The following is a 25,276-nucleotide window of genomic DNA, read 5'->3' on the forward strand; positions in this document are numbered from 1 at the left end:
TGCGTAGAGTTGCGCCTGACTGCGTAATGAACAGCCCTGTGGGAAAGCCAACACGTCACACAGGCCTCCTCTAGAGACACATTCATCATCTATCATCCACTAAACACTCATCTGCTCATAGTCGTGATTTTCTGTTTTAATTTCGGCTTTTTTTTAACAGAGCATGAAGAGAAGTATGAATTAGAAACAGAAAAACACATATTTTCAGCCATGCTAGCTGCGTCGCTTTATGGAGGCTAATGTTGGACAGTCAGTCAGATCACCACTGAATTCTCAACAACTACAGGATGGGTTGCCATGAAATTTGATTCAGCCGCTGCACACAGACTGTGACCACTCTGTCCTCCTCGCGGCGATTGTCTCATCAACATTATGGTCCCCTTATAGCGTTGGGTTTAGATACAGAATACTGCCAAACAGACGCTTTTGCTTTTCGCTTTGACACCAAATCCTCCGCCATCGTCCTGCCTGTCAACTCTCTCTCGTCCCGTGTATGAAATCTGACTCCTGCTGCTCTGAGCTGAGACTCCGTACGGAGCAGACACTTCCACTGTCAGTTTGTAGCATCTGGCATCCGACTTTGTGTTAATAACACGGCGCTGATACGCCAAAAGGAACGAAATGGGTTTTATTTCTATAAAAAAAAAAGCAAAATGACGATGGGAGTGCTGGGCAAGTAATGTTATCGGTGCGTGCCCGACCATCATGTAACACCAGTAACAGGACTACTGCGGCAAGCCTACCCCTGACAATTTAATGTCGCATCTCCAGCATGTGAAAAGTTTCACTCATGCAGTGAAATATCTCTACATCGACTGTATGGATTGGCACACATTTTGCTACAGACATTAATGGAGTGGATGAAGCCTACTGACTTTTTTCTCTAGCACCACCATGAGGTTCACATTTTTGTTTTCTGGTGAAATGTCTCAACAACTATTGGGTAGAATGCTGTACAATTTGGCCCAGACATTAAGATCCCCACAGGATGAACTAGAATGGCACTCGGAGAGCGCAGACCTCCACCAAGCTGCCCGAGTACGATTGTCCCCCCTCTCTGTGCAGCTTGCGCCATCATCCATGTGTATTGTTGTTTATGTTGAGATCAGCTGTACGTACTGAGCGTCATCAGTTACACTGCGCATGTCTTAAAGCCTGTGGAGTTATTGCACAGGCTGAGCGGAGTTATTAAAAAAAAATCCCAAAGCCGGATCATGATCTGGATTGCCACCAAAATCTAATGGATTGGTCACACTTCACCCCTCCAAAAAATTTCATTCAACTCCATCGCGGACTTTTGGAGTAATCCTGCTAACAGACAAACCAACAAACCAACGCCGGTGAAAACATAACCTTCTTCCTTGGCCTTCAGCTTTGGCGGAGGTAATTATAATAACTTTGGTGATCCCCAATTTTCATCAGCACCATCATCAGGTCAGATTGTCCAGTTCTTGGTTTGGTATTTATACATTCATTATACCTGATAAGCTAATGACAGTTCCATCAGCCTCAGCTGTACATTGTGTTTAGTGCCAATCAGTTGATTGGTAATTCATTGTAAGACCTGGTGAACATCAGCATGTTAGCATGCTGACATTAGCATTTAGCTCAACCCTTTATAGAGCTGCTGGTGTGGCTGCATTTCCACTGCACGGCTCGACTCAATCCGACTTGACTCGACTCACTCTGAGCCATTCTTTTTTTTTATTTTCCATTGACACAAGTTGTGGTTAGTACCTTTTTGGTAACACCTTGTTCGCAGTGGAGTTAAAACACTGCAGACCACTGATTGGTCAACACTGGGAGAACATGCAAACTCCACATAGAAGGACCCCATGCCGGGTTTGAACCTGTGACCTTCTTGCTGTGAGGAAACAGTGCTAACTACTGCACCACCGTGCAGCCCACATGTAGTATTTATTATATTGTTTAATAGTATTATTAATGATAACCTTTGGAGGTTTTACGGGCACGTCCAACTGGTAAGAGGCCCCGGGGTAGACCCAGAACACACTGGAGAGATTAGATATCTGGTCTGGCCTGGGAAGGCCTCGGGGTCCCCCAGGAAGAGCTGGGAAACGTTGCTGCGGGAGAGGGACATCTGGAATACTTTTATTATTTGTTATATATTATATCATACTATGCTATGCTCACACTACTGTATAACTTATTATATTATATATCCTGTTCTATATTGCTGTATTATACTTACGCTCTCTCTCTTTCTCTGAAATGACCTGTGATTGGTCAAAGTCTCCCGTCACGGGCTAGATGTTCTAAAGTCTGAAAACAGAGCCATGAGGAGGAGCAGAAGTCTAGTTTTCTCTCAGAACACTTGAATTACAATATGCTGAAAGGTTATTATGGGATTTTTGCCCAATGATGCCAAAAATATACTGCCTACTGCAGCTTTAATGTTGAGTCTAATTGCTCTTTTATAGATTCTATTTTTATTCAATCCTGTGCTGCTGCAACACCTGAGTTTCTCCTCTGGAGATCAATAAAGGCTTATTTGGTCTGAAACACTCCATAGCTTACTTTGCAGTGAGAACTAAATGGAGATTTCAGACACTTGGATGATGCGTGATCACTGACAGCTAGAGTCATGTGGTCATTTCCACATGTATGAAATGTAACGCAATGCGGGATTTTTAGCAGAAAGTAGCGTACTACTCAGTGTACAATCGCTTTTTCATTCCATTGTGGGAATTCTCCAGAATATACTGTAGGATAGAGAGTTCCCTCCCAGAATTGGGACACTCAAATAACATAGCGGACAGCAAATACAGTGCACTGTATAGTTTATTGGGCGGGATTTCGGACACGGCCTTAGTCGTGTTTGAAAACAAACGCTCTGTGGAAGCATTACAGTCACATGCAGACTCTTTGCTTGATTTGTCATAATTCTCCCATCCAACATCTGCCCACAGAACTTATCTCCACATGCAGCAGTACTTCTGAGACAGCGAGATGAGAGAAAAGTGCTGCCATTATTTTCTGAGTTTCTCTGACACACCTACTAACAGCTTGCCCACTCAATATCCATTGATTTAGCCACAGTGACTGTGCTGTATTTCCCTCCTTGTTGTGGTGTAAATGGGACAAATCAGCCTCTGGAATGAAACTCTAAAGCCTTCTTCTCTCCCCTCCCTGCCCAGGGCATTCTCTTCTGTACCGCCGAGTGTCTGAAAGCCCCTCCGGACCTGCTGAAAATCTATCTGCACGAGTCCGACCGGGTCTACAGAGACAAGCTGGTGGAGGAGCAGGACTTCCAGGCCTTTGATAAGCTGCAGGCGGACACAGTGAAAAAGTTCTACGAGGTGAGAGTTTTGCAAAGTTCAGCAGAAGAAGACAAGAACGGGAGGCTGGAGGATGGGGGGGGGGAGGAGGGGAAAATCATTAGGCTGCCTGCTCTGTGTCTGGACCTGGACATCAGTGGCCAACACAGCGAGGAGAAAGAGGAATGCTGGGGTGGGGGGGGCGGAGGGCCAGGAGAGGGTTGGAGAGAATATTAATCAGTGTGGTATGGGGGTCTGGCTGTCAGGGTCTGCGCTGTCAACCCGGCAAATTGGAAAACATTTTAATGGTTTTCTGTCCACTGCTCTCCCTCACTAGCCTCTCTGGCTCTATCACATGCACACTAGTCATGCCACAATGAAGAACCTGACAAGTATATGTGTACACACACCCACAGAAAGAGAAGGAGAAGGAGATAGAATAATACTAACCACTCCAGAATATATTATTCAGAGTTGGCACCTTGTGTAAACTTAGGGCACTTTGCCCCTGTGCCACAGAGCAATATGCAGCATGTTTTCTTCTATTTTTACATGCAAACAAGAACGTCTTTAGAGGCTGCTGCACTGTAAGGAAGTGACACTATGACGACGAAGACTGCAGTAATATTCATGTGAATTTGCAAAAAGAAAAAAAACCTTTCATCACACCTACTGCGGCTTTATGCCAGTGGAAGTTAGCAGAGAAAACAAGCATCCCTAAGAGGCACACACACAGAGTCTCTCCAGTGAAATATTCGGGGCCCAACAGTTGCCAGGGTGAAAATGAACTAGGTCACCCTCTGCACAGCTGTGATATTCAGCTGTGTCCCTGTCCACACTGTTTAAGCTTATCAGTAATGTTATGCTGACAGGGGTATGGGTCTGTATGTTTACCACTGCAATATGTGTGTGTGTGTGTGTGTGTGTGTGTGTGTGTGTGTGTGTGTGTGTGTGTGTGTGTGTGTGTGTGTGTGTGTGTGCGTGCGTGCGTGCGTGCGTGCGTGCGTGCGTGCGTGCGTGCGTGCGTGCGTGCGTGCGTGCGTGCGTGCGTGTGTGTATGCATGTCCCTCCCAAGGACATGGAGGAGACTCTGGAGCAGACCAGGGAGATGAACCTGTACTGCCACTTTGCCCGTGGGCTGGGGGAGGCCAGGTACATGGCTGCAGAGTCCTGGAGCAGCCTCAATAAAACCCTGCTGGAGGTGCTGGACAGCTACAACGAGGTCAACGCCACACTAAACCTGGTGCTGTTTGAGGACGCCATGGCTCACATGTGAGTGGAAGTTTTGAAACCTCGGGGACTGTGTGGTGGTGGTGAGGGGGGAGTAAAGAAAGAGTAAAAAAAAAAGTGTTTTTGTAACTTCCTTTATTGTCTGTCAAAGATCTCAACTGGCGTCCCAGGTATTTTAGGATTTACAGTTCTATTTTACAGACTGTCAAAAGCAGCGACAGGCAAATCTGTTAAAAGTAATCCAGCATACATCGTGACAGCTAAGAAAAAAATGCAGAGAACCGGTTAGGTTTGCTTCAGTCTAAAAGACTCTTAGCCCCCCAAACATCCAGTTTTTCTCTTTTAATTGCCCTTAAGTTGGAAAACAACCCCAGTGCACACTGTTTGACATCATCACGTATTCTGTATCAGCTTGTTCCCTCTTTTCATTGAAGCTATTCGATGTTTACACTCGGTTAAATATTCAAACTCAACACTCTTTTTTCTTAGAAGAAAGTTATAGTATATACAGTATATTCCAAATGATGGGAAGAAAATGACTGAAATCATTGGGCTGCTATATGTAAAGGTGTACCAGCTTTATGTGATGTGAAATTACTGCATATGGAAGCATATCAAAGATATTGTGCCGGTTTGAAGTTCCTTTAGTAAGAGAGAAGGCAATAGGTGAAGGGATATAGTGTGTAGATAAAAACCCTGCATTGTGCATGAATATGCGCTTGCTTGATATTCTAAAGATAAACCTGACTACAGCAGATAATACTTTATTGTTTTCTATATATGAATCCACGTCATAATAAAAAAAAACACCATCGACCTCTTCTTTTAAAAGGTCACTCCTTTTATCTATCTGATGTTTTGATCAAATCAAATGTTAGCATGGATCTGAATGATCTACCAGACAGATACAGTAGCATTTATGTTCTCATCATTTCATGGGTAACATAATTAATACATAAGTACAAAAGACACACAGCGGGTGCGCCGTGGTAGCTGAGTGGTTACAGATGGTACGCCACATAACCACAACGTCCAGGGTTCAATTCTGGCTTTGGGATCTTTGTTGCATGTCATACCCCTCTCTCTCTCTCTCTCTCTCTCTCCATTTCTACACAGTCCTTTGTCAAATAAAGGTAAACTTTTCTGAAGGAAATTAAAGTGTCTAAAAATAGGTTTAAAAGTCTTGAAATGTTACTTCTAAATATTATAGGTGTTAAATGGAGATGTATGGGAGTTGCCGTTTAAGTTAAAGCACCTAAAGGAGCTGACGTGTCAGTGGAAGTTGCAGCACCAAAGTAGTTTTCAAGTATCAGTTGAAGTGGAAGCATTGAGTGGAGCTGAGGGGTAAGCTGAAAGCAGAAGAAATCAGTTGAGGTGTAATTGCTTAAAGCAAGTGAATTTTCAATCTAAGGAAGTTGGGAAGAAGTTTTCAGTTTGTATGTTAGCAATGAACATAGTTGAATTCATTAATTCGAAGAGTATGAGCTGAAAGCAGTTAAACTGTCACCTGAATGTGAAAGGAGCTAAAGTGTCAGTCGATGTCTAATTCATGTAAGCAAATTAAATATAAGAAGTGTAAGCAGTGAAATAGATTGAAGCGTCACTTAAAGCATAAGGGGTGAAAGCAGTTGGAAACGTCGGCTGAACTGTAAACAATGAAAGCAACTGAAATTTCAGCTGAAGTGCTACAGAAAGTTAAGGTGAATAAATGTAAGCGCTGAATGTAGTGGAATTGTCATTTGAAGCGTACAAGCTGAAAGCACTTAAACTGTCAACTGAGGCATAAGAGATGAAAGCGGTGTTGATCAATGTCTAAACAGTGAAAGCAATTGAAATGTTAGTTGACTTGTGAGCACTGAGAGCAGTTGAACTGTCGATCGAAGTGTAAGGGATGAAAGCAGTTTAACTGTCAATCGAAGTGTAAGCGATGAAAGCATTTGAACTGTCTATCCAAGTGTAAATGATGAAAGCAGTTGAATTGTCGATCAAAGTGTTAACAATGAAAGGAGTTGAACTGTCGATCAAAGTGTAGGCGATGAAAGCAGTTGAACTTTCGATCGAAGTGTAAGCAATGAAAGCTGTTAAACTGTCGATCGAAGTGTAAGTGATGAAAGCAGTTGAACTGTCGATTGAAATGTAAGCAATGAAAGCAGTTGCATTGTCAATCGACGTGTAAGGGATGAAAGCAGTTAAACTATCGATCGAAGTTTAACTGATGAAAGCAGTTGAACTGTCGATCGAAGTGTAGGCAATGAAAGCAGTTGAACTGTTGATCGAGGTGTAAGTGTTGAAAGCAGTTGAATTGTTGATTGAAGTGTAAGCGATGAAAGCAGTTGGACTGTCGATTGAAGTGTAAGCAATGAAAGCAGTTGAACTGTCGATCGAAATTTAGGCGATGGAAGCATTTGAACTGTCGATCAAAGTGTAAGCAATGAAAGCAGTTGAATTGCCAGTCGAAGTGCTACAGGAAGTTGAGGTAAACGCACTGTAAATAGTTGAAGTGTCAGTCGGTATGTAATTAGTGACAGCAGTTGTAATGTTAGTTGAAGTGTGTTGTATTGCAAATGAAGCAACCAAAATGACAATGATGTCAATTCATTTTATTCATGGACACAAGAGGAGCGCTCATCTTGTTTTGTTGAAGGCACAGAGATTCTCAGGAGCACACTGAAGTTTAATACTTTTCATGCTGGTACATGTGAATGAAACAGAGTGGTGAAGGTGGTGGTGACAAGCAGTAGAAAAGCAGAGAGAGGAGACAGAAACTACCTGTTTGTTTGTCTGTTGCTGTTTGTCTTATGAGTCAGAGTCTTTATCCGACTGGCTCCCTCCTACCTTTGACGGTGTCTCACCCTTCCTCTTGATTCCTCCCTCACACCTCTCCCTCCCCCGACTGTCTTCACCTCCTCACGTAGCTGCCGGATAAACCGAATCCTGGAGTCTCCGCGCGGGAATGCGCTGTTGGTCGGAGTGGGCGGCAGCGGCAAGCAGAGTCTGACCCGACTGGCCGCCTTCATCTCCAATCTGGAGGTTTTCCAGATCACCTTGAGAAAAGGATACAGTATCGCCGACCTCAAGGTTTGACGAGGATTACATTGCAAAGACACATACCGCACTGCAAAAAAACATCCATCTGAATCACTCAATTAGTCACATATTAAGTATTAAGAGGTTTCCTACAGCCAGGTGAGGTTTAAATTTAAACATAGAGGTGTCTCTGTGTGAAATATAGACATAATCCCTACAGTATGTAAACACAGTGCTGCTAATCCACACAGTATCCACACAGTGATTCAGGTCTCAGGCACGTATCACTGCAAAATAACACATGTTTAGCCCTCTCACAGCCCAATCTCATTATGTGTGTCACTCTCCCACTCCATGTCTTACTCTGTCCCCGTCAACCCAGAGTGACCTGGCGTCCCTCTACATCAAAGCTGGCGTGAAGAATATTGGCACCGTGTTCCTAATGACTGACGCCCAAGTGGCAGACGAGAAGTTCCTCGTTCTGGTCAACGATCTGTTGGCACTGGGTAACAGCAGGCTTCGCTAATTACTGTGTGTCATGTTTTGCAAGAGAGAAATGCTTTTTGCTGCTTTACCACAGCAACAAACCACCACGATGCCATTTCTACAAGCAAGTGCTGGATTCACATCTAGATTTTTATACTCTACATTTGAAATATGAATATAGAATTATCCTCAATACAGCCTACTAATGTTGGCAGTGCAGTAGTTTGGCAGTTAGTATGCAAAAATGAATGTACTATATTAGGGATGCACCAATACCACTTTTTTTCAGACCGAGTTCAAGTACTTACATTTGGGTACTCACCGATACCGAGTACCGATACGAGTACTTCTCTGTGCCAAAAGACCCTCGTTAACAGCCAGCTGGAGGGTGTGAGCAACACACGGCAGGCCCGCATACGGGACTCCTCAGCTGGGGCCCCCTGCAACTGTCGACCGGGGCGGACTATCCTCAGTGCGGCCAACTGCGTCGTGCCCACGTAAAAGCACCAGGGGTCTGCGGCGATGTCGTCAACCCACCTGACGCATCTTGAAATACGGACCAAGGAGTCTAACGCACGCGTGAGTCAGAGCGTGCAAGCAAAACCCAGTGACGCAATGAAAGTGAGGGCCGACGCGTGCTAGCTGAGGTGGGATCCCGGCCCAGCGTGAGGACCCGAAAGATGGTGACGAGAGGTTAACGTCACGCTGCCGTAAAGTGGTATCGGTGCTGTTGTATCGGAGCTGTTTTGCGAGTACGAGTAAATTATCACAGTATCAGACCCGATACCCGATACTGGCATCGGTATCGGTGCATCCCTATACTATATAATATTGTATAGCACTGGAAAGAATGGCGTATACCAACAGATGCCAGTACAACAATTTTAGAAATCTACTCCATCCATCTTCAACTGCTTATCCGGGGTCAGGTCGCGGGGGCAACAGCTCCAGTAGGGAGAAATCTACCCCTAATTTCAAATTCAAATAGTGACTGATTTTCAGGTGCTGTATAGGCCCCTCTGTGTAGACAGTCCTTGCTCCGTTCCTCTCGTGAGGCTGTGACTTAAAGCAGATCTCTGCATTAGCATAAGCCCTCTGTATGAACTCCTGCTGCCACCACCTCTATTCACACACCAACATTTGATAAACGAGCCTCAGTGTCAGTTCAGATCCTAAGAAGATAAGAAAGTTCTGGAAAGTTCTCGCACAAGTTTTAGTTCTCCAACAGAAACAAATCACAGCGACTGCTTCCCACAAGTTTCTTTCACCAGTGGTAACGTGTGTGATTTTATTCATTCAAGGAGAGATTCCTGACCTGTTCCCAGACGACGAGGTGGAGAACATCATTGGCAGCGTGAGGCCAGAGGTCCGCAGCTCGGGATTGATGGATACAAGGGAAAACTGCTGGAAGTTCTTCATCGACCGGGTTCGCAGACAGCTCAAGGTGAGCGAGTCAGATAGTCAGACAAGTACAGCTTTGTGTGTTCTGCATTTCACTACTAATCATCCAGAGAAAGTTGCTGTCAGGGGCTTTCCTTAGGGGGGAAAGTTTGCCATGAATCTCATCTGTAACCTCCTCTTAATATGGCAATAGCATGCCGCCTCACACTCTAATTGACCATTCCAAAATAAAAACACCCTCATACTTGGATAAACATCTGGCTTTATGATGAAGCCGTTCCCCAGACAATTTTCCGTCCTGACATTTTCAGATGAATTTGAATGCTTTTGGAGGCAGTGGACGTCATTATAAATCACCGACATGAGCAGAAAAGCCGCCGTTTAGCTGCAGATAATTTCACCGACGTGTAGCCGCTTTGTTCCCCCTGGGGAGAGAGGGATTCCAGGGGGGGTTGCTTATCCTGTCATTATTACAGCGTGCACCACCACCACCACCCACCCACATCCTCCACCCCCGCCTCGCTCCCAGCTCAAGCCTCCCTGGGTTGGAGAGTGAATAAATTGGGAAGGCAATCCCATGAGCACGGGCTTGTAAAGAGTGCATTTCTAACTGTTTGGCTGTCTGGATGGGAAGGCTAATGTTGGTAATCTGATTCAGGACTAACTCTGCATTGTGAGCACCAGTTTAAATCCTGAGCCAAATCATTATTACAATCAGACCTGGGAGCAGATTTTGGTTTGGACCAGTGGTTCGCAACCTGGCTGATGTTAGATGACTACAGGGGTTGCAAGATGATTACTGGATAGGAAATGACAAAAGAAAATTGGCCACACAAAATTATATTTATTTCCTATTTCTTCTTTGCCTTTTTCTTGTAAAAAAATGCATTTTTTTTTTTAACTCTTCAGGCCTTTAAAAGTTGTTCTAATGAGAAATCATTCATTCAATCATGAACTGCTCACAACTAGGCATGCTCCAGGGCCCCAGACAAAGGTTGCGTCCGAAATTCCACTTTAACGTGCTATTTATTACGCTAAAACAGTATGTGAGATATGTTAATATGTCAGAAACCTTAGTATGAAACTAATAGTACGTGAATTGCATAGTATTTCTGGTGAAATATTACAGTATGCAACGCTGGACACTACGGCAGCATAAATATCCCACAGTGCAATGCGGTAGTGGCGACAACGTTCATAACGGACGTTGACGGACAGCTCTGTAACATCAATAACACTTTAATTTAAGTGTAAGCGTAAAGTATAAGATTTCATTTTGCTAGGTGTAAATATACATTTTAAATTAATTCAGACTTTGATTATCACAAACCAATGTTTTGGTCACATGGGGTTGGCACGGGTTACCATGGTTACACATCTCCAACCGGCAAGGAGGCTCTCAGGAAGTGACGACATACATTACTGCTCAGTGCGTCTGAAAAGATACGTACTACTGTTTATTCACACAAAAGTATGTTGAACGATGGTATGAGTATGGAGTGCACGGTATGCGATTTTGGACGAAGCCAAAGCCCCACACTCTACCTGTGTGTTGGTTGGGGATGATTCAATTATTTGGACCCAAATCCTCAAGATGGGTTCTGCATTATCTGGGGTACCTTTCTTGCAGAGGAGCCGAATATATATTTGTGTAAAAATCTGGTTTTAGGACCTTTATTACCTCAGTTGGTGTCGCCTTTAAAGGGACTGTTTGTAACTTTTTAAGCGTATAAATGTAGCGGGTCACCACACATGCGCGTTCGCATATGCGCGCTCGCGTGTGGCTGGAGTCTCGTCTCCGCTGCCTGCTCTCCTTCACTCAGAATGCGCGCGCGTCCTCGCTGTCTCGCTCCACCTCTAGACGTGAACGCGCGCTCACTACACACTGCAGAAGAGTTAGTTTAGCTCTGAGAATATCTAGTGAATGCACAGGGTACGTTTGTGCAGAAATAAATGCTGCAGTTCCTCCAGACCAACAGAGCTTTCCCGTGTCTTGTGAAGCGACGGAGCTCTTCAGAGAGTTACGTTACCCTCTCGTTACCGACCGGGTGCCGGTGTCTCCTCTGCTCTCTCCGGCTGCGGGCGGAGAGAGCAGGGAGACACGCTGCAGAGCCCCGCTGCTTCAGCCTGCACTTAGGCAGGAAAAGCCAACACTAGGATCAGATCTAAATCATGTTCATGGAGAGACCTTCGTCTGGTCAGCTAACATTACTGCCAAGCAGCTGAAATATAGAGTGATATTGTGGTTTTAGCTGACTTGTGTCGCCTCACTGTTTTGAGCGATGCTCGTTCAGGTATATTTAGAGCGAGCAAGCCCGAGCCCGACGCTGACTTTCGTTGATTTCACGGCCACAGGTGTCGCTGTTAAGAAGCATTTCTGAAAGTTACAAATAGTCCCTTTAAAAGACACACATTCCCAAATAAAAGTGCCTTTATTCAAATATTCACAAAATAATTGAGACAGGTTAAAGGTCCCACATCAGCAACAGGAAATAAACTGGGACACATTCAGAATGTTTATGTTTAAAACCATGTAATGGTCTATATATTGTATATTTGTGACATCACAAATGGACAGAAATCCTAACAGCTTGTTTCAAACGCACAATTTTTTAATACGGGCTGTGTGTATTTGTCCGTATATTGAGCGTTTTGATAGTTTCACAGTATTTATTTCGCTCTTAAACCTGCTTTACTATATAAAAGACATGAAAATCTCACTTTTACAATATGGGACCTTTAACCGATGAGAAGACGTCACATGTAGACATGGCTTTATACAAAGGGGTCACTGGCAAAAAAACATTGCAGACAAGCTGGTTGAGATGCACGTTGAATACAATGAATGCTGTGATACATGTAGTGTTCCTCCGGATGAGAGCAGCTCGGTGAAGCTTCAGCGTGTGAAGCCATTGTCACAGGAAATGTGAGATGAGTAAGCAGCTACTTCTTTCTCTTGATTATCATCCGTAGTGTCTTTGGGTGTGCCTTCTGCATGTTTGTTTCTAATGGCGTCGAGCATCTGCCTGAGCTTCTCAACAAGCCAGCTGTTCAGCCCACAGCTCAACACACTTATTTGCTTAATGATGTAGCTGCAAATAATTAATTCACAGTTTTCCATTCCCCCCTTTTGACCACGAAGAAGTGCTAATCAGAGCAGGGATCCCCTGCCTTTCTTTTCTCAGTGTGACTGACTCCAGTTGTACTCACAGAGAAAGAAAATGACTATGATCTGGCTGCTGTATCAACTCTGTTTGACCTTGATGAGAGTGTCTGTCTGTGTGTGTGTGCTTGTATTGCAGGTGGCTCTGTGTTTCTCTCCAGTGGGTAGTAAACTGAGGGTTCGCGGCAGGAAGTTCCCTGCAGTGGTAAACTGCACAGCGATCGACTGGTTCCACGAGTGGCCACAAGAGGCGCTGGAGTCGGTCAGCTTCAAGTTCCTCCAGGAGGTGGAGAATATTGAAGTGAGAACAGCTCATACTTTAATATACACACAGGGATGAAGCCACCCACAAAAATTATGTTCGCACTCCGAAAATATCATTTCAAATGTCAGGCACCGTGACACAACGAATGTGATATTAATTTCAAAAGCAGACCAGAGGCCCCGAAAATGTAATTCGGAGCCCGAGCCTCAGGAAATATTGCTTTCCAGACAAATCTGCACAGTCGTCTTCTCTTAATGTGAAGTAACCGGTTCTGTAATTTTATGACTCTTGCAGCATCAAGTGAAGGAGTCAGTCAGTAAATTCATGGCATACGTCCACATGAGCGTCAATCAGACGTCCAAGGAGTACCTGGCCAACGAGCGGCGCTACAATTACACCACGCCCAAGTCTTTCCTGGAGCAGATCAAGCTGTATCGCAGTCTGCTGGGCCAGAAGAGCAAAGACCTCACCACCAAGATGGAGCGGCTGGAGAATGGCCTGCAGAAGCTCAACAGCACCTCGGCTCAGGTACAGCCCACAAGCATCCATTTCAAACCCCAGATTTCATACAAGATGTTAGATGACTTCAGGGGTTGCAAGATGATTACTGGATAACTAGGCTCCATTTGTAATTTGCAAATCTATTTATTGTTCATTCTTCCCATATTCACATCCCAGAATTCCCACGACTTTTGCAGTTTACAAAATAATCTCACCACACAGTTCACAGTTTTTGTTAAGCACTTAAGGGACTTCTACTCCAAGTTATTAATGTGATGTGATGTTATAATCTCTAAAACAGAGGTGGAGATTGCAAAGTTAGTGTGACCCAGAATAGCCACAGTTATGAGAATAAGATAGTTTGAAAAATAGCCACACTGTCAGTCATACAGTGGTTGCATCTCTGTTCATTGGGACCCTGAGCACTGCTGGTATTCTATCATACCAGGTAATGAATGTCCTCCACCTGACAGCACAGGTGTAAATTGGTCACCATTAGAATGAAAAGCAAAGGCACCAACTAAAGAGAACCACTGCAGTTTTCACTGTAGGTGTCAGCTGTTTGTTTAATGGTTGACATCTTGTTTTAGAATGAAACATTTAGATTATTCAGTAATATATTAAAAGGTATAATATTTAACAGTGGTCGGTTGCTGTTTGTAAACACATGGCATTCAAAGTTGGCTCCTCCTCCACGAGTTAGAAGAGTTAGTAGTAGTTATAGTAGTAGAGGTAGTAGTAGTAACAGCAGTAGAGTTAGTAGTAGTTATAGTAGTAGAGGTAGTAGTAGTAACAGCAGTAGAGTTAGTAGTTATAACAGTAGTAGAGTTAGTAGTAGTAACAGCAGTAGAGTTAGTAGTTATAACAGTAGTAGAGTTAGTAGTAGTAACAGCAGTATAGTTAGTAGTAGTAACAGCAGTAGAGTTAGTAGTTATAACAGTAGTAGAGTTAGTAGTAGTAACAGCAGTATAGTTAGTAGTTATAACAGTAGTAGAGGTAGTAGTAGTAACAGCAGTAGAGTTAGTAGTAGTTATAGTAGTAGAGGTAGTAGTAGTAACAGCAGTAGAGGTAGTAGTAGTAGTAGAGGTAGTAGTAGTAACAGCAGTAGAGTTAGTAGTTATAACAGTAGTAGAGTTAGTAGTAGTAACAGCAGTAGAGTTAGTAGTTATAACAGTAGTAGAGTTAGTAGTAGTAACAGCAGTATAGTTAGTAGTAGTAACAGCAGTAGAGTTAGTAGTTATAACAGTAGTAGAGTTAGTAGTAGTAACAGCAGTATAGTTAGTAGTAGTAACAGCAGTAGAGTTAGTAGTAGTTATAGTAGTAGAGGTAGTAGTAGTAACAGCAGTAGAGTTAGTAGTAGTAACAGCAGTAGAGTTAGTAGTAGTAGCAGCAGTAGAGTTAGTAGTAGTTATAGTAGTAGAGTTAGTAGTAGTAACAGCAGTAGAGTTAGTAGTTATAACAGTAGTAGAGTTAGTAGTAGTAACAGCAGTAGAGTTAGTAATTATAACAGTAGTAGAGTTAGTAGTAGTAACAGCAGTAGAGTTAGTAGTAGTAACAGCAGTAGAGTTAGTAGTAGTAACAGCAGTAGAGTTAGTAGTAGTAACAGCAGTAGAGTTAGTAGTAGTAGCAGCAGTAGAGTTAGTAGTAGTAACAGCAGTAGAGTTAGTAGTAGTAACAGCAGTAGAGTTAGTAGTAGTAACAGCAGTAGAGTTAGTAGTAGTAGCAGCAGTAGAGTTAGTAGTAGTGACAGCAGTAGAGTTAGTAGTAGTAGCAGCAGTAGAGTGAGCAGTAGTAGCAGCAGTAGAGTTAGTAGTAGTGACAGCAGTAGAGTTAGTAGTAGTAACAGCAGTAGAGTTAGTAGTAGTGACAGCAGTAGAGTTAGTAGTAGGGCAGTGGTGTCCTTGCTTGATGCCATGATACAGCCACTCCCCTCACTAAGCGATACATAGAGTAGAAAAACATACTTGGTTGACTTTCTCTTCTTTCTTTATTTTGTCATGAGAAATATTTATTTGATCATCATTTGAAGTTTCCATCTAAATATCTACACCTGGATCCATTTGGTAACATGTTTACCATGTCCACACCTTTGCAGAAGAGAGGTACGGTATATGAATAATGCAACACAAGGTGTGTATGTGTAAAGCAGTGCTAATTATAGTGGCTCTACGACACTGTGTAAGTGAATGTAAAACCCCACACACATAATCTCAGCCCTGCATACTGTGCATCTCCTCTGCTTTACATAAACATGCCCACTCCTACCCACCCGCACAAAATCACACACATGCAGAAACACTCCTTACATATAGGTGACATCAATGGAATGAAAGCCACACAGTGTCCTGTGTTTTTGTTTCCCTTGGCCTGTCGACTGTATGAATGAGCCAACACACACACACACACACACATATATATGGCTGTATGGTAATTGAGAAGCCTTCTAATTAGAGAGCACACCATTTACAGCAGCAAGCCACCATTAATGCACCCTGTGTTAGTGCATCCACTCTGATGGTCGCTCTACTATAAGTACTGTTATTTAACATTCTGTGCCAGAGAATCCGTGGCCCACCGGGGGCTGCTGTGGTCATGATAAATAAAAGGATCTCTGAGTGTGTGTGTGTGTGTGTGTGTGTGTGTGTTGGGGTGGGGTGGGGGTTGTAGGAGATGCTGTATAAGTGTATGAGTCATCTGCTCCCCAGAGGACACATTAGTTCCATGTTTTTGTCCTCTTTAATTTTATGGAGGTTGTGTCCTACCTTTCGATGCTCCAATCTTGTGATGTGATGTGTGTGTGTGTGTGCGTGTGTGTGTGTGTGTGTGTGTGGATTCAGTGCATCACAGCGCATGCCCACTCACCATCTCATAAACGCACACATGCACCTGCCTCACACTTTGTGACAATGTAGTATTTGTAGTAGTTGTAGTAGTGCAGTTACTAATACCAATAGTCATAGTAATAATAGCAGTTTTAGAAATATTAGTAGTAGTAGTACTGATAAAAGTAGTAGCAGTTATAGTAATAGTAGTAGTCAAGTCAATTGATTTATATAGCCTGATATAGTAGTAGTTATATTAGTAGCAGCTATACTAGTAATAGTAGTAGTAGCAGTACCAGTAATACTACTAGTAGTACAAGTAGTAATAGTTACTTACAAGTAGTTGCAGTTATAGTAATAGTAGCAGTATTAAAAGCTAAATTAGAAGAAGTAAAAGTAGTAGTAGTAATACTAGTAGTAATAGTAGTATTAATAGTAGTATCACCAGAGTGGTATTTAAATAGAGTTGCTCCAACCTCATCTCTAACCAAGATCAGCTGCTCCCTGACTGCTTTTGGCATTAAGTGAAAGAAAAATGAAAAGGATAATATAATATAATATAATAAAATAAAATATATTATGATATAATATAATATAATATAATATAATATAATATAATAATATGATAACTGGAGACATTTGACATCTTCCCTTTAAACACACACACAGCCACATGTCTCATTGGCTGTATTATAAACCTCATACTATACTAGTAGTACGTACTGATTTGGCCAAAAATGTAGTATGTAGTATGTAGTATGTAGTATGTAGTATGCGAACAAAAGCTACAGTATGCCAAAAATACCCGGATGTCGTAATGATTTGGAAAAAATCTCCAGTATGCAGTCTACCTCGCCTACTGTATCCCACAATGCAAAGCGCTGGACCTCTACAGGCTACGGTAACAGCAGCTTGTTTTTTTTTACATTTTTTGTAGCTATTTCATCACTAAATTCACTTCTGAACATTTTTGAGGCGAGAAATCAACTGTGTAGATTTCGATATTGACAGTTTTACGATATTAGATGGCGAATGGAGCATTTGTTCCACCGTTGTCGGAGTTTAGAAGCTCCACAGACTGCCGTGACAGCTAGCTAGGGCCTGCCGGAGTCGCTGCCAGCAAGCCGGGCGGTCACGCTCAGAGACCGCTATGAGCTGACTGGAGCTCTCTAGAGATCGGTCTGTAGACGAGAGGCTTTTAGTTCCTTGTTAACGGATAGTTTGTTTGTATATCACAACACAGATGTCCATTATAAATTAACAGGAACCTGTGATTATCCGCCTTTTTGGAGTTGAGATGTTCCACAATCGCTTGCGGGCGTAGCTCGCTGGAGAGCCGGCCAGTGAGAATGGTGGGAATATGCAGCCTCTGATGGTTCAGAGAGATTCCTGCTGAGACAACACATGACTCTAATATCTGGAGGGAGATCAGTCCTCTGTTTAGTTGCTATAACTGAAAAAAAGCAGTTTGAGTAAATGTTGTGGATCAATGTTTTATATTTCCCGTCTCCCCTCGTTGATGATCCTGTTTGTCTGACTTCACTATGAGCTGTTAGAATAAATAGTTTAAACCTGCAGTATCTTATAAAGTAAACAAGCAGAACATAAACAACTAAATCAAAGTTGTATTTTTCGATACTATTGTAATAGTGGTACGAGTTTGTTTTTTTTGTCCAGTGCTTTAAGAGCTTGTTTAAATTCTAAAGCCTGGTCTAGCATACTGCTAAATACATTGATTTAACCGTTGCATACTGCATACTACTGAGGAACGCAGTATGTACCGTATACTGCGTTCCTCAGTGGTATGTAGTAGGCGGATTTGAATACAGCCTTTGTCTCTTTTATACTCAGTCAACACGAGTCCATTCGTCACACACGTGGATGAGCGGGGATAGTCTCTTGCTATCTTGCCTTCAGAAACAATTGCAGCAGCAGGGAGTGTTTTATACAGTCAGGAGGGGAGACAAGCTTTCCTGCTTGGATTTCCATCTGCAGTGGATAAACACAGAAGCCACTCAGATGTATTGAATATCACCCATGTCTCCCACCAATTAGTTTGTCCTTCTTCTTCCCCCCCCCCCCTCCCCCCACACACACACACACACACCCTCTTGTCTTCCCCCCATGCCTATTCATCATGTTGATGGCTCACTTGGTGCTCGTCTAATGTTCGACCGAGTCTTTTGCACGGAATCGTCGCAGCCCGAAAGGGCTGTCTTCCCTCTGGCCTGATTTCCTGTTTGTTAATTAGCTGAAAGACGAGCATGAAAAACAGTCTGTTTTTATTTCCCCAGTGCAACATTCTGACAGAGTCGGACGGTAATGCAGAGCCCTATTTGTCGGGGAGTTATGAGGAGTTTGTAACAGCTTTAATTTCTCTTTACGGCCGACCTTGGTCTGTGCATTTATGTGTGCGTGTTAGCGTTTGTGTGTGCGTGTTAGTGTTTGTGTGTGTGTGTGTGTGTGTGTGTGTGTGTGTGTGTGTGTGTGCGTGCGTGCGTGCGTGCGTGCGTGCGTGCGTGCGTGCGTGTGTGCTGATAGCAGCTCTTGATCCTAAAGCTTTTATTTTTTTTGTTCCATTCTTCTTTTTCTGCCCCTTTATCTACTTGGACAGACTCCGATTTTTTTCTAGTAATGGATTAAAGGTCACATGCATGGTCCACGGCACAATTCTGCAGGGCATAAAATGCTATCCGCAAAGGTTTAGGTCTTTTGTGAAGCTTATTTTGACTTTCCTAAAGCACAGAATCCTCTTTATTACTTTGAAGAATTGAGGAGATGTTTAGGTTTCAATTAAATTGCCATCGGGCTTGATCAGCGATCGTATTACTAATAAGATCCAACGAGGATATAAACAACACAAAGAAATGATCGGCCCTTCAAAACCGCCTGAGATTCAATTAGTGTGTATATCATGGGCACTAATGGATCTATCGCTATCATCTGATTGCTACTTCTATCATTTAATGAGACAAACATAGATTATTGTCAGCAGCCCACCCCTATGCTCTATTGACTGCTCCCCTCATATCAGTGTGTGTTTGTTTCTTCCTCCCATCCTATGTAGACTGCACACAGAAGATTTAAGAGTATTCCTAGCATTTTGGGAAATGTGTTAAATTGCTTTCTTTCCAAGATTGAGATGAGGAGATTAATATAAATCTCAAGTCTGCGGTGTCAGGAATTGGTTAGCGTACCTTAAAAAGAAGAGGCAGGGAAACTGCTAGCCTGTCCAGAGTTCAGAAAACAGAAGTCGACAGAATGACTGCATTTGTGATTGTACAGCGAGAGAACTATTTCTTGGTGAACAGCAGCCAGCACAGAGACTTCCTGTGTTGTTGTTGTCACACTGAGGTTGCCAGGTTTGGTACCGTCATGCCTGTACTGAGACTTTGCTCACTGACCGTATCTGTAAATGAACACGAATACATTGATGCGGAACTGATAATGCTCTCCAAGCAGATACAGACTAACTCTTAAGCCTGGGACACACAGGGAACGACAGCAGCGCATGGCGGCTGCGGAACCTGTTGTTTTTTTTTATTTCAGCATCCATGTTAACAGGTTAGAGCAGCCACACTGCCCGCGTGAGCAGCGCGGCTCGGCTGCGTGTCAGCTGCATGTCTTCTAGAGATTCGAGGTCTTGCCTATTTTCACCGCGAGCCGTGCGGTTCACAGCAACAACAGACAGTGAAAGTGATCTATTGACTGTATATTGACTTCATACCAACAACATTACTACAGTGTCAATGTCTATATCTGTAGAATATGTCATGAACATGAAAAAGTTTCTTTAAATCAACACTTCCCGAGGCAACACAAGGCTTTTATTCTGAAATATTTGCAGGACAGTGTTGTAGAACATGCAGTGACTTGCACGGCTCCATGAATGAATAAAGTACAGGGTTTTATTTGTAGATTATTACTATTATTTACAAATTACCACACGTTTCTTAACCTTTTTCTTTCTAAAATAAATATAAATTACATTAATAATGAAATGAAATGGCCATTATGAAAGGCAAATCCTATGTAGAAAGAAACAGCTGGCAGCTGCAGCAGCAGCAGAGACGCTGCCAGTGTGAACAACCCACGCATGAGATACGCAGCCGTTCAGCGAGGCAGCCATCACGCACTGCTCAAAAAGTCATTCAGATTCTGGTGCTGTGAAAACCTTTGGTGACTTGACGGTAGACGGGAAACTGAGCAGCTGAAATCAAGGACCGTATCAAAACTACATGCAAAAAAATTCTTTTCACAGTTTTGTAAGTAGGCCTATTTTTCTGATTTTTTAAATAGACACTTAAGGGGCTGTTCACATGCCGCGTCTTAAAACGCATGGCAGACCGCAGCCATGCCGCTTTTATTCTTTTATCCAGGGTGCTTGGAAGGTTGCGCTACTGTAGCGCCTGACGTTACTAAGCAACCAAAACCTGCGTGCTGAGATGACGATGATGAAGTTGCTGTAATTTATCAGTAAAAGCCTCACTGACTAAACTAAACTATCACAATCACAGTTGGACATCAGCACTGGCACTTGCTAACCAGCTTTTAAGAGTATTTATTGCTAATGTCTGTTTTTAATCTTATTTATTCTTATTCTTGTTGATCTATCCCTTGCTGCTGTAACTCAGAAATTTCCCCCCGGGGATTAATAAAGTACCTACCTACCTACCTACCTACCTACCTACATACCTACCTACCTACCTAAGACCAACTTTATTTCCATCTAGATCTTCTCCTGTTTCATGAACCACCTCCCTTTTTTTAAATGATGCAGCATGACAGTATAAATGAAGCTGAAACCAGTAAAACCAGCAGCTGTTCACATTTCTGTTTTAGTACATATCAAACATAGAGTGTTTGTGTCAGTCGCTGTATTTTGGACCGAGCCAGGCTACCTGTTTGCCTCTGCTCCCAGGCTTCATTCTACACTAGATTTATACCTAATACACAAACATCAGAGTAGTATCGATTCATACCTAACTCTCAGAAAGACAGCCAATATGCATGTATACCTAAAATGTGAATCTATTTCTTTAACAGTACGCTGTGGAGTTTTATGACCTGTAGTGACACTATGGAGCAACGCTTTAATGAGCAGGTTTCTTGCTGACTGCAGACGGTGGTATTGCAAATGTGTAGTGGATGCAAGCCATAAAACATGAAAACAGCCCTGCAGTCAAACTGCCCAATGTGACGGTAAACGAATGACGATGACACATTTACCTCTAAACAACTGGTCTATATGGAAGACAACTATATTATGGAGTGAAAATAGTCTCAAAATGGTCACAAATGTGTAATGGCCAATGTGTAATTTTGGGTACTCACAAATGCACACAAATTCCAATCAATTTGAACCCATGTAAAACAGTTTTACTAATGCACACATCACAACCTGAATAAATATTAATACTTTACGTACAGATTTTTAGCTTTGACTTCACAGATCTGATCATTTTCTGCTTTGAAAAAGTTACCTGTGTTTGCACGGATTGCTTGATACGCACGGATCAGGTTACATTTGCATGTGGAGTTCTGAGACTATTTTCAGCATATTGTTTTATGCTAAATGCAGTACCTATGAGGGTTTCTGGACAATATCTGTCATTGTTTTGTGTTGTTAATTGATTTCCAATAATACATCTATACATACGTTTGCATAAGGCAGCATATTTGCCCACTCCTATGTTGATAAGAGTATTAAATACCCACATAAAAATGTGCTATCAATTTAAGATTAATCACGATTAAATCTTGGACAATCATCGCGATTAAATATTTTTCCATTCTATTCTATTTTCATATATATATATAATATATATATACTATATATATATATAATGGAATTTAAATTGGTAGAGACTGTTTCATTGTGGTCTAGTGAACAAGATTCAGCCAGTCACATTCTCCTGACCTCTCTTGGTCTCCCTGTCTTATCCTCTGATAGGTGGATGACCTCAAGGCCAAGCTGGCTGCTCAGGAAGTGGAACTCAAGCAGAAGAACGAGGACGCTGACAGGCTGATCCAGGCAAGAACATGTGCTCCTTTTTTAGACACGCTGCAAAAATATCATTGTTAAATAAATGTTGGTATTCTCTCACTCACAGTACAGTTCCTCTAGTTGGTACCTAGCCATGCACATTATCCAGGAGTTCTTTGTGTTTTCTGCATGTGGAACTTTTGTTGCTGCCACTCAAAATTTGTCAGCATTTGAAGTTGCCCAAACTGTATTTTCTTTCTCTTCCTCACAGTTTAAACTGAGCACTAGACGACTTGTTTGGGAGTTTTTTTCTTGCATTGTATCCACTAGTGCACTAGTCATGCCTGTTGAAAACAAGTCTGTTCAGAACAGACTGCATGCCTGACCTGGGGTGTTGCTGCTTGCAGCTTTCTCGAGAACCGCTCATACAAACGACTTCACACCCGACACTGAGCTTGGGTCCTGAGCAATACACCTGCCATGACATAGTTGCATCACACACCCAAGTTGCAGCTACTCGTGGTCAGAAACACTGGTGAAATACACTCTGGTTCATAGGGGCAGACTTTACCATTAGGAAAGGTAGGAAACTGCCTGGAGGCCCCAACTTTTTAGTTGGAAAGGGCCCCAAACAGCTTTAGAGCTATTATGATGTTAAGCTAGAGATGAAAAATATTGAATCATGTTACTACTCTAACTCATTGTACTCATTGTAAAAAAACTTACAAAAGGCCCCCAAAGCACTTATGCAACTCGACTATACTACCTACTGTGTACTTGTACTTCAGAGGAAAACATTTTAGTACTACATTTACCTAACAGAGTAATGTTAATATTGCAGATTCAGATTTGACTCATAGAATATAACAATTAAAATATGATGCATTATTATTCATTAAACTATCCAGCATCATATTAGAACTGAGAGGTGAGCAGACATTAAGTACATTTAAGTACATGGTGTTGATAATACCTCTCTTTCAATCTTCACTTGAAGTAAACGTTTGAATGCAGAACTTTTACTCTGATGTATTAACAGTTTTACTATCAATAGTTAATAGTTTTACTTTGGAAAAAAGGTTTTGAGTAGCCTACTTCTTCTGCCACTGCCAATACCAACATTCCCAGTCAGAGAGGGTAAAAAGTAAAGTCCTTAGGGCCCCCAAATCACTAAATCCGCCCCTGAAAAACACCCCCATGTCACGGTTAATCACAGTCAGAAACATGGTGAAATACACCTCACAGAGGTCATTTACAAATAGGCGTATTAGTCACTTGCTTTGACATAACCACTGCCGCTATGAAGTAGAGCATGGATTTAATTAGTGGAGGTATTTTGCTGTTGGTAATGTTATTAAGGTAGTTATAAGTTTGCATCGGTCTGACAGCGGGGAAAATAATGTCATAATCACAGGGGGAAAACACACACACAGGTCGTGGATCACTCACGGTCACAACATTGAAATACACTCTTGTTCGATCCTGCTTCCAGTTGGCTATCCGCTCGTGTTGACTGCTGGTAAGTGAAGAAGAGTTCAGTTGTAAAGTGAACGGCGGTCAATGAGCCGCGGCTGTTTGGAACGACTGTTCGGCTCCCGGTAGGCTCATGGTATTGTTGCTTGCAGAGTTGTCGAGGGCTCATGGCTGCTCGGAGCACGGAGCGCAGAGCCCTTTTCCACCTGCTGTGGACAACCCGGACATGCTCGTATGGTCTCATGGGGCTTTCACATAGAACGAGGTTTGCTCGCTGCTTTGCTCTGCGCAGTGAAAAGCCGCCGTTGCACCGTGCATGCCGTTGGAAATGATGGATTTCAGAGAGCAGTGGTGACGTTGCCGTGTTCTGTGTCAAAGGCCTATAATGGCAAGTGTCCACAGGCTCCGTCCTTTCCACGCTTCCCATTCATTGTCTATGTAAGCAGCTGTGCAATGCATTCTGGTACAGTGGCGGTGCGATTCGAGAGACAGACCGCCACGCCGCCTGCTCCTCATCTGCATTAAGTTGAGGTCTAGTCTACTTTATGCAAATCAGGGGGTGTTCAAAGCGACTCGCCGTCTCTGGAAACTCCCGAGAAACTCTTAAACTAAGCCTTGTCGATTTAAAACAAAGACTGCACGGCTTATTTCACACAGAAAATGTTGTCAGAAACACATTTCGGTGAACTATTTTTTGTGATATAAGAGAAGAAAGTTTCCAAACGAGCCGCCATGTTGGTTCCAGTTTGAAAGCTGGGAGCAGCAGCCCACGGAGGGTGCAGAGTGCCTAGTGTCTAGTGGCAGCCCACCAAGCGTCCAATGCTGGGAAGCGAGGCAAATCCCGCGATAAAAACGCCACATTGGACACGTACCATAAGTGTGCAGAGCCCCGAATCCCCTCCCTCGCTGCTGCACACAGCACAGCACAGCGCTGTGTTCTTGTTTATTCATATTGAACGTGTCACGTGTTCTAATTGCACCAAATTCGACACTGCACGTCCTTGGATCCCCAGTAATACGCCCGCTTGTAGTGTCAAGTTGTTTGGATGAAAGGTTCTGGAGGTGTGCGAATAACACACTGAGGGAGGGAGGGGACAGACAGACGGACAGATTCCTTGCTTTATTGTCAGATACTGCGAAAATGAAGCCGCCATTAACCCAGCAGTACATCCTTTGTGCAGGTGGTTGGGATAGAAACTGAGAAGGTGTCCAAGGAGAAGGCAGTGGCTGACGAGGAAGAGCAAAAGGTGGCGGCCATTGCTGTGGTGGTCAGCGGCACACAGAGAGACTGTGAGGAGGACTTAACCAAGGCTGAACCAGCTCTCCTTGCTGCTCAGGATGCCCTTAACACTCTCAATAAGGTCAGTTCCTCTCGTAGACCCCATTGCATCTTATTGATTTGCTCCATCATACCCTTTTCTCTAAGTTTTCTTCTTTTTTTAAGAGGGGTTGTGTTCTTTTCTCTTTGTTTGATTTAGTTTTCCCAGCTTCTGTGGAATAAGTTATGTCCATACAGGCCTTGAACAGAATAAAAAGATTATTGAATCACAGGCTTTAGCCAGGCCTTTGCTAAAATAATGTCTTCTCTATGTTCTGCGGGCATTTTACTTCATCCTCGTATCCCGTGTAGGTTTATGAGCAGCC

At 42.9% G+C, this 25,276-nt stretch overlaps 1 protein-coding gene and 1 long non-coding RNA gene across 2 annotated transcripts in view; one reads left to right on the forward strand and one right to left on the reverse strand.

The window, feature by feature from the left end:
* The window catches only part of dnah9 (dynein, axonemal, heavy chain 9), a 179,667-nt gene that overhangs the window by 85,980 nt on the left and 68,411 nt on the right, over positions 1-25,276 (forward strand). The window contains 9 exon segments of the mRNA XM_037754464.1: positions 3,159-3,320; positions 4,354-4,550; positions 7,424-7,586; positions 7,918-8,041; positions 9,323-9,465; positions 12,725-12,886; positions 13,145-13,378; positions 22,127-22,207; positions 24,814-24,993. Of these exon segments, the coding sequence (XP_037610392.1) occupies positions 3,159-3,320; positions 4,354-4,550; positions 7,424-7,586; positions 7,918-8,041; positions 9,323-9,465; positions 12,725-12,886; positions 13,145-13,378; positions 22,127-22,207; positions 24,814-24,993 (1,446 nt within the window).
* Positions 352-16,262, reverse strand: LOC119479176. Its single transcript, XR_005204629.1, has 3 exons — positions 16,249-16,262; positions 5,585-5,588; positions 352-567 (listed from the first exon to the last, which is right to left on the reverse strand). It is a non-coding gene; the product is annotated as an uncharacterized LOC119479176 (long non-coding RNA).

This window comes from Sebastes umbrosus, chromosome 20, assembly GCF_015220745.1.
Source record: "Sebastes umbrosus isolate fSebUmb1 chromosome 20, fSebUmb1.pri, whole genome shotgun sequence".
Classification (NCBI taxonomy): domain Eukaryota; kingdom Metazoa; phylum Chordata; class Actinopteri; order Perciformes; family Sebastidae; genus Sebastes; species Sebastes umbrosus.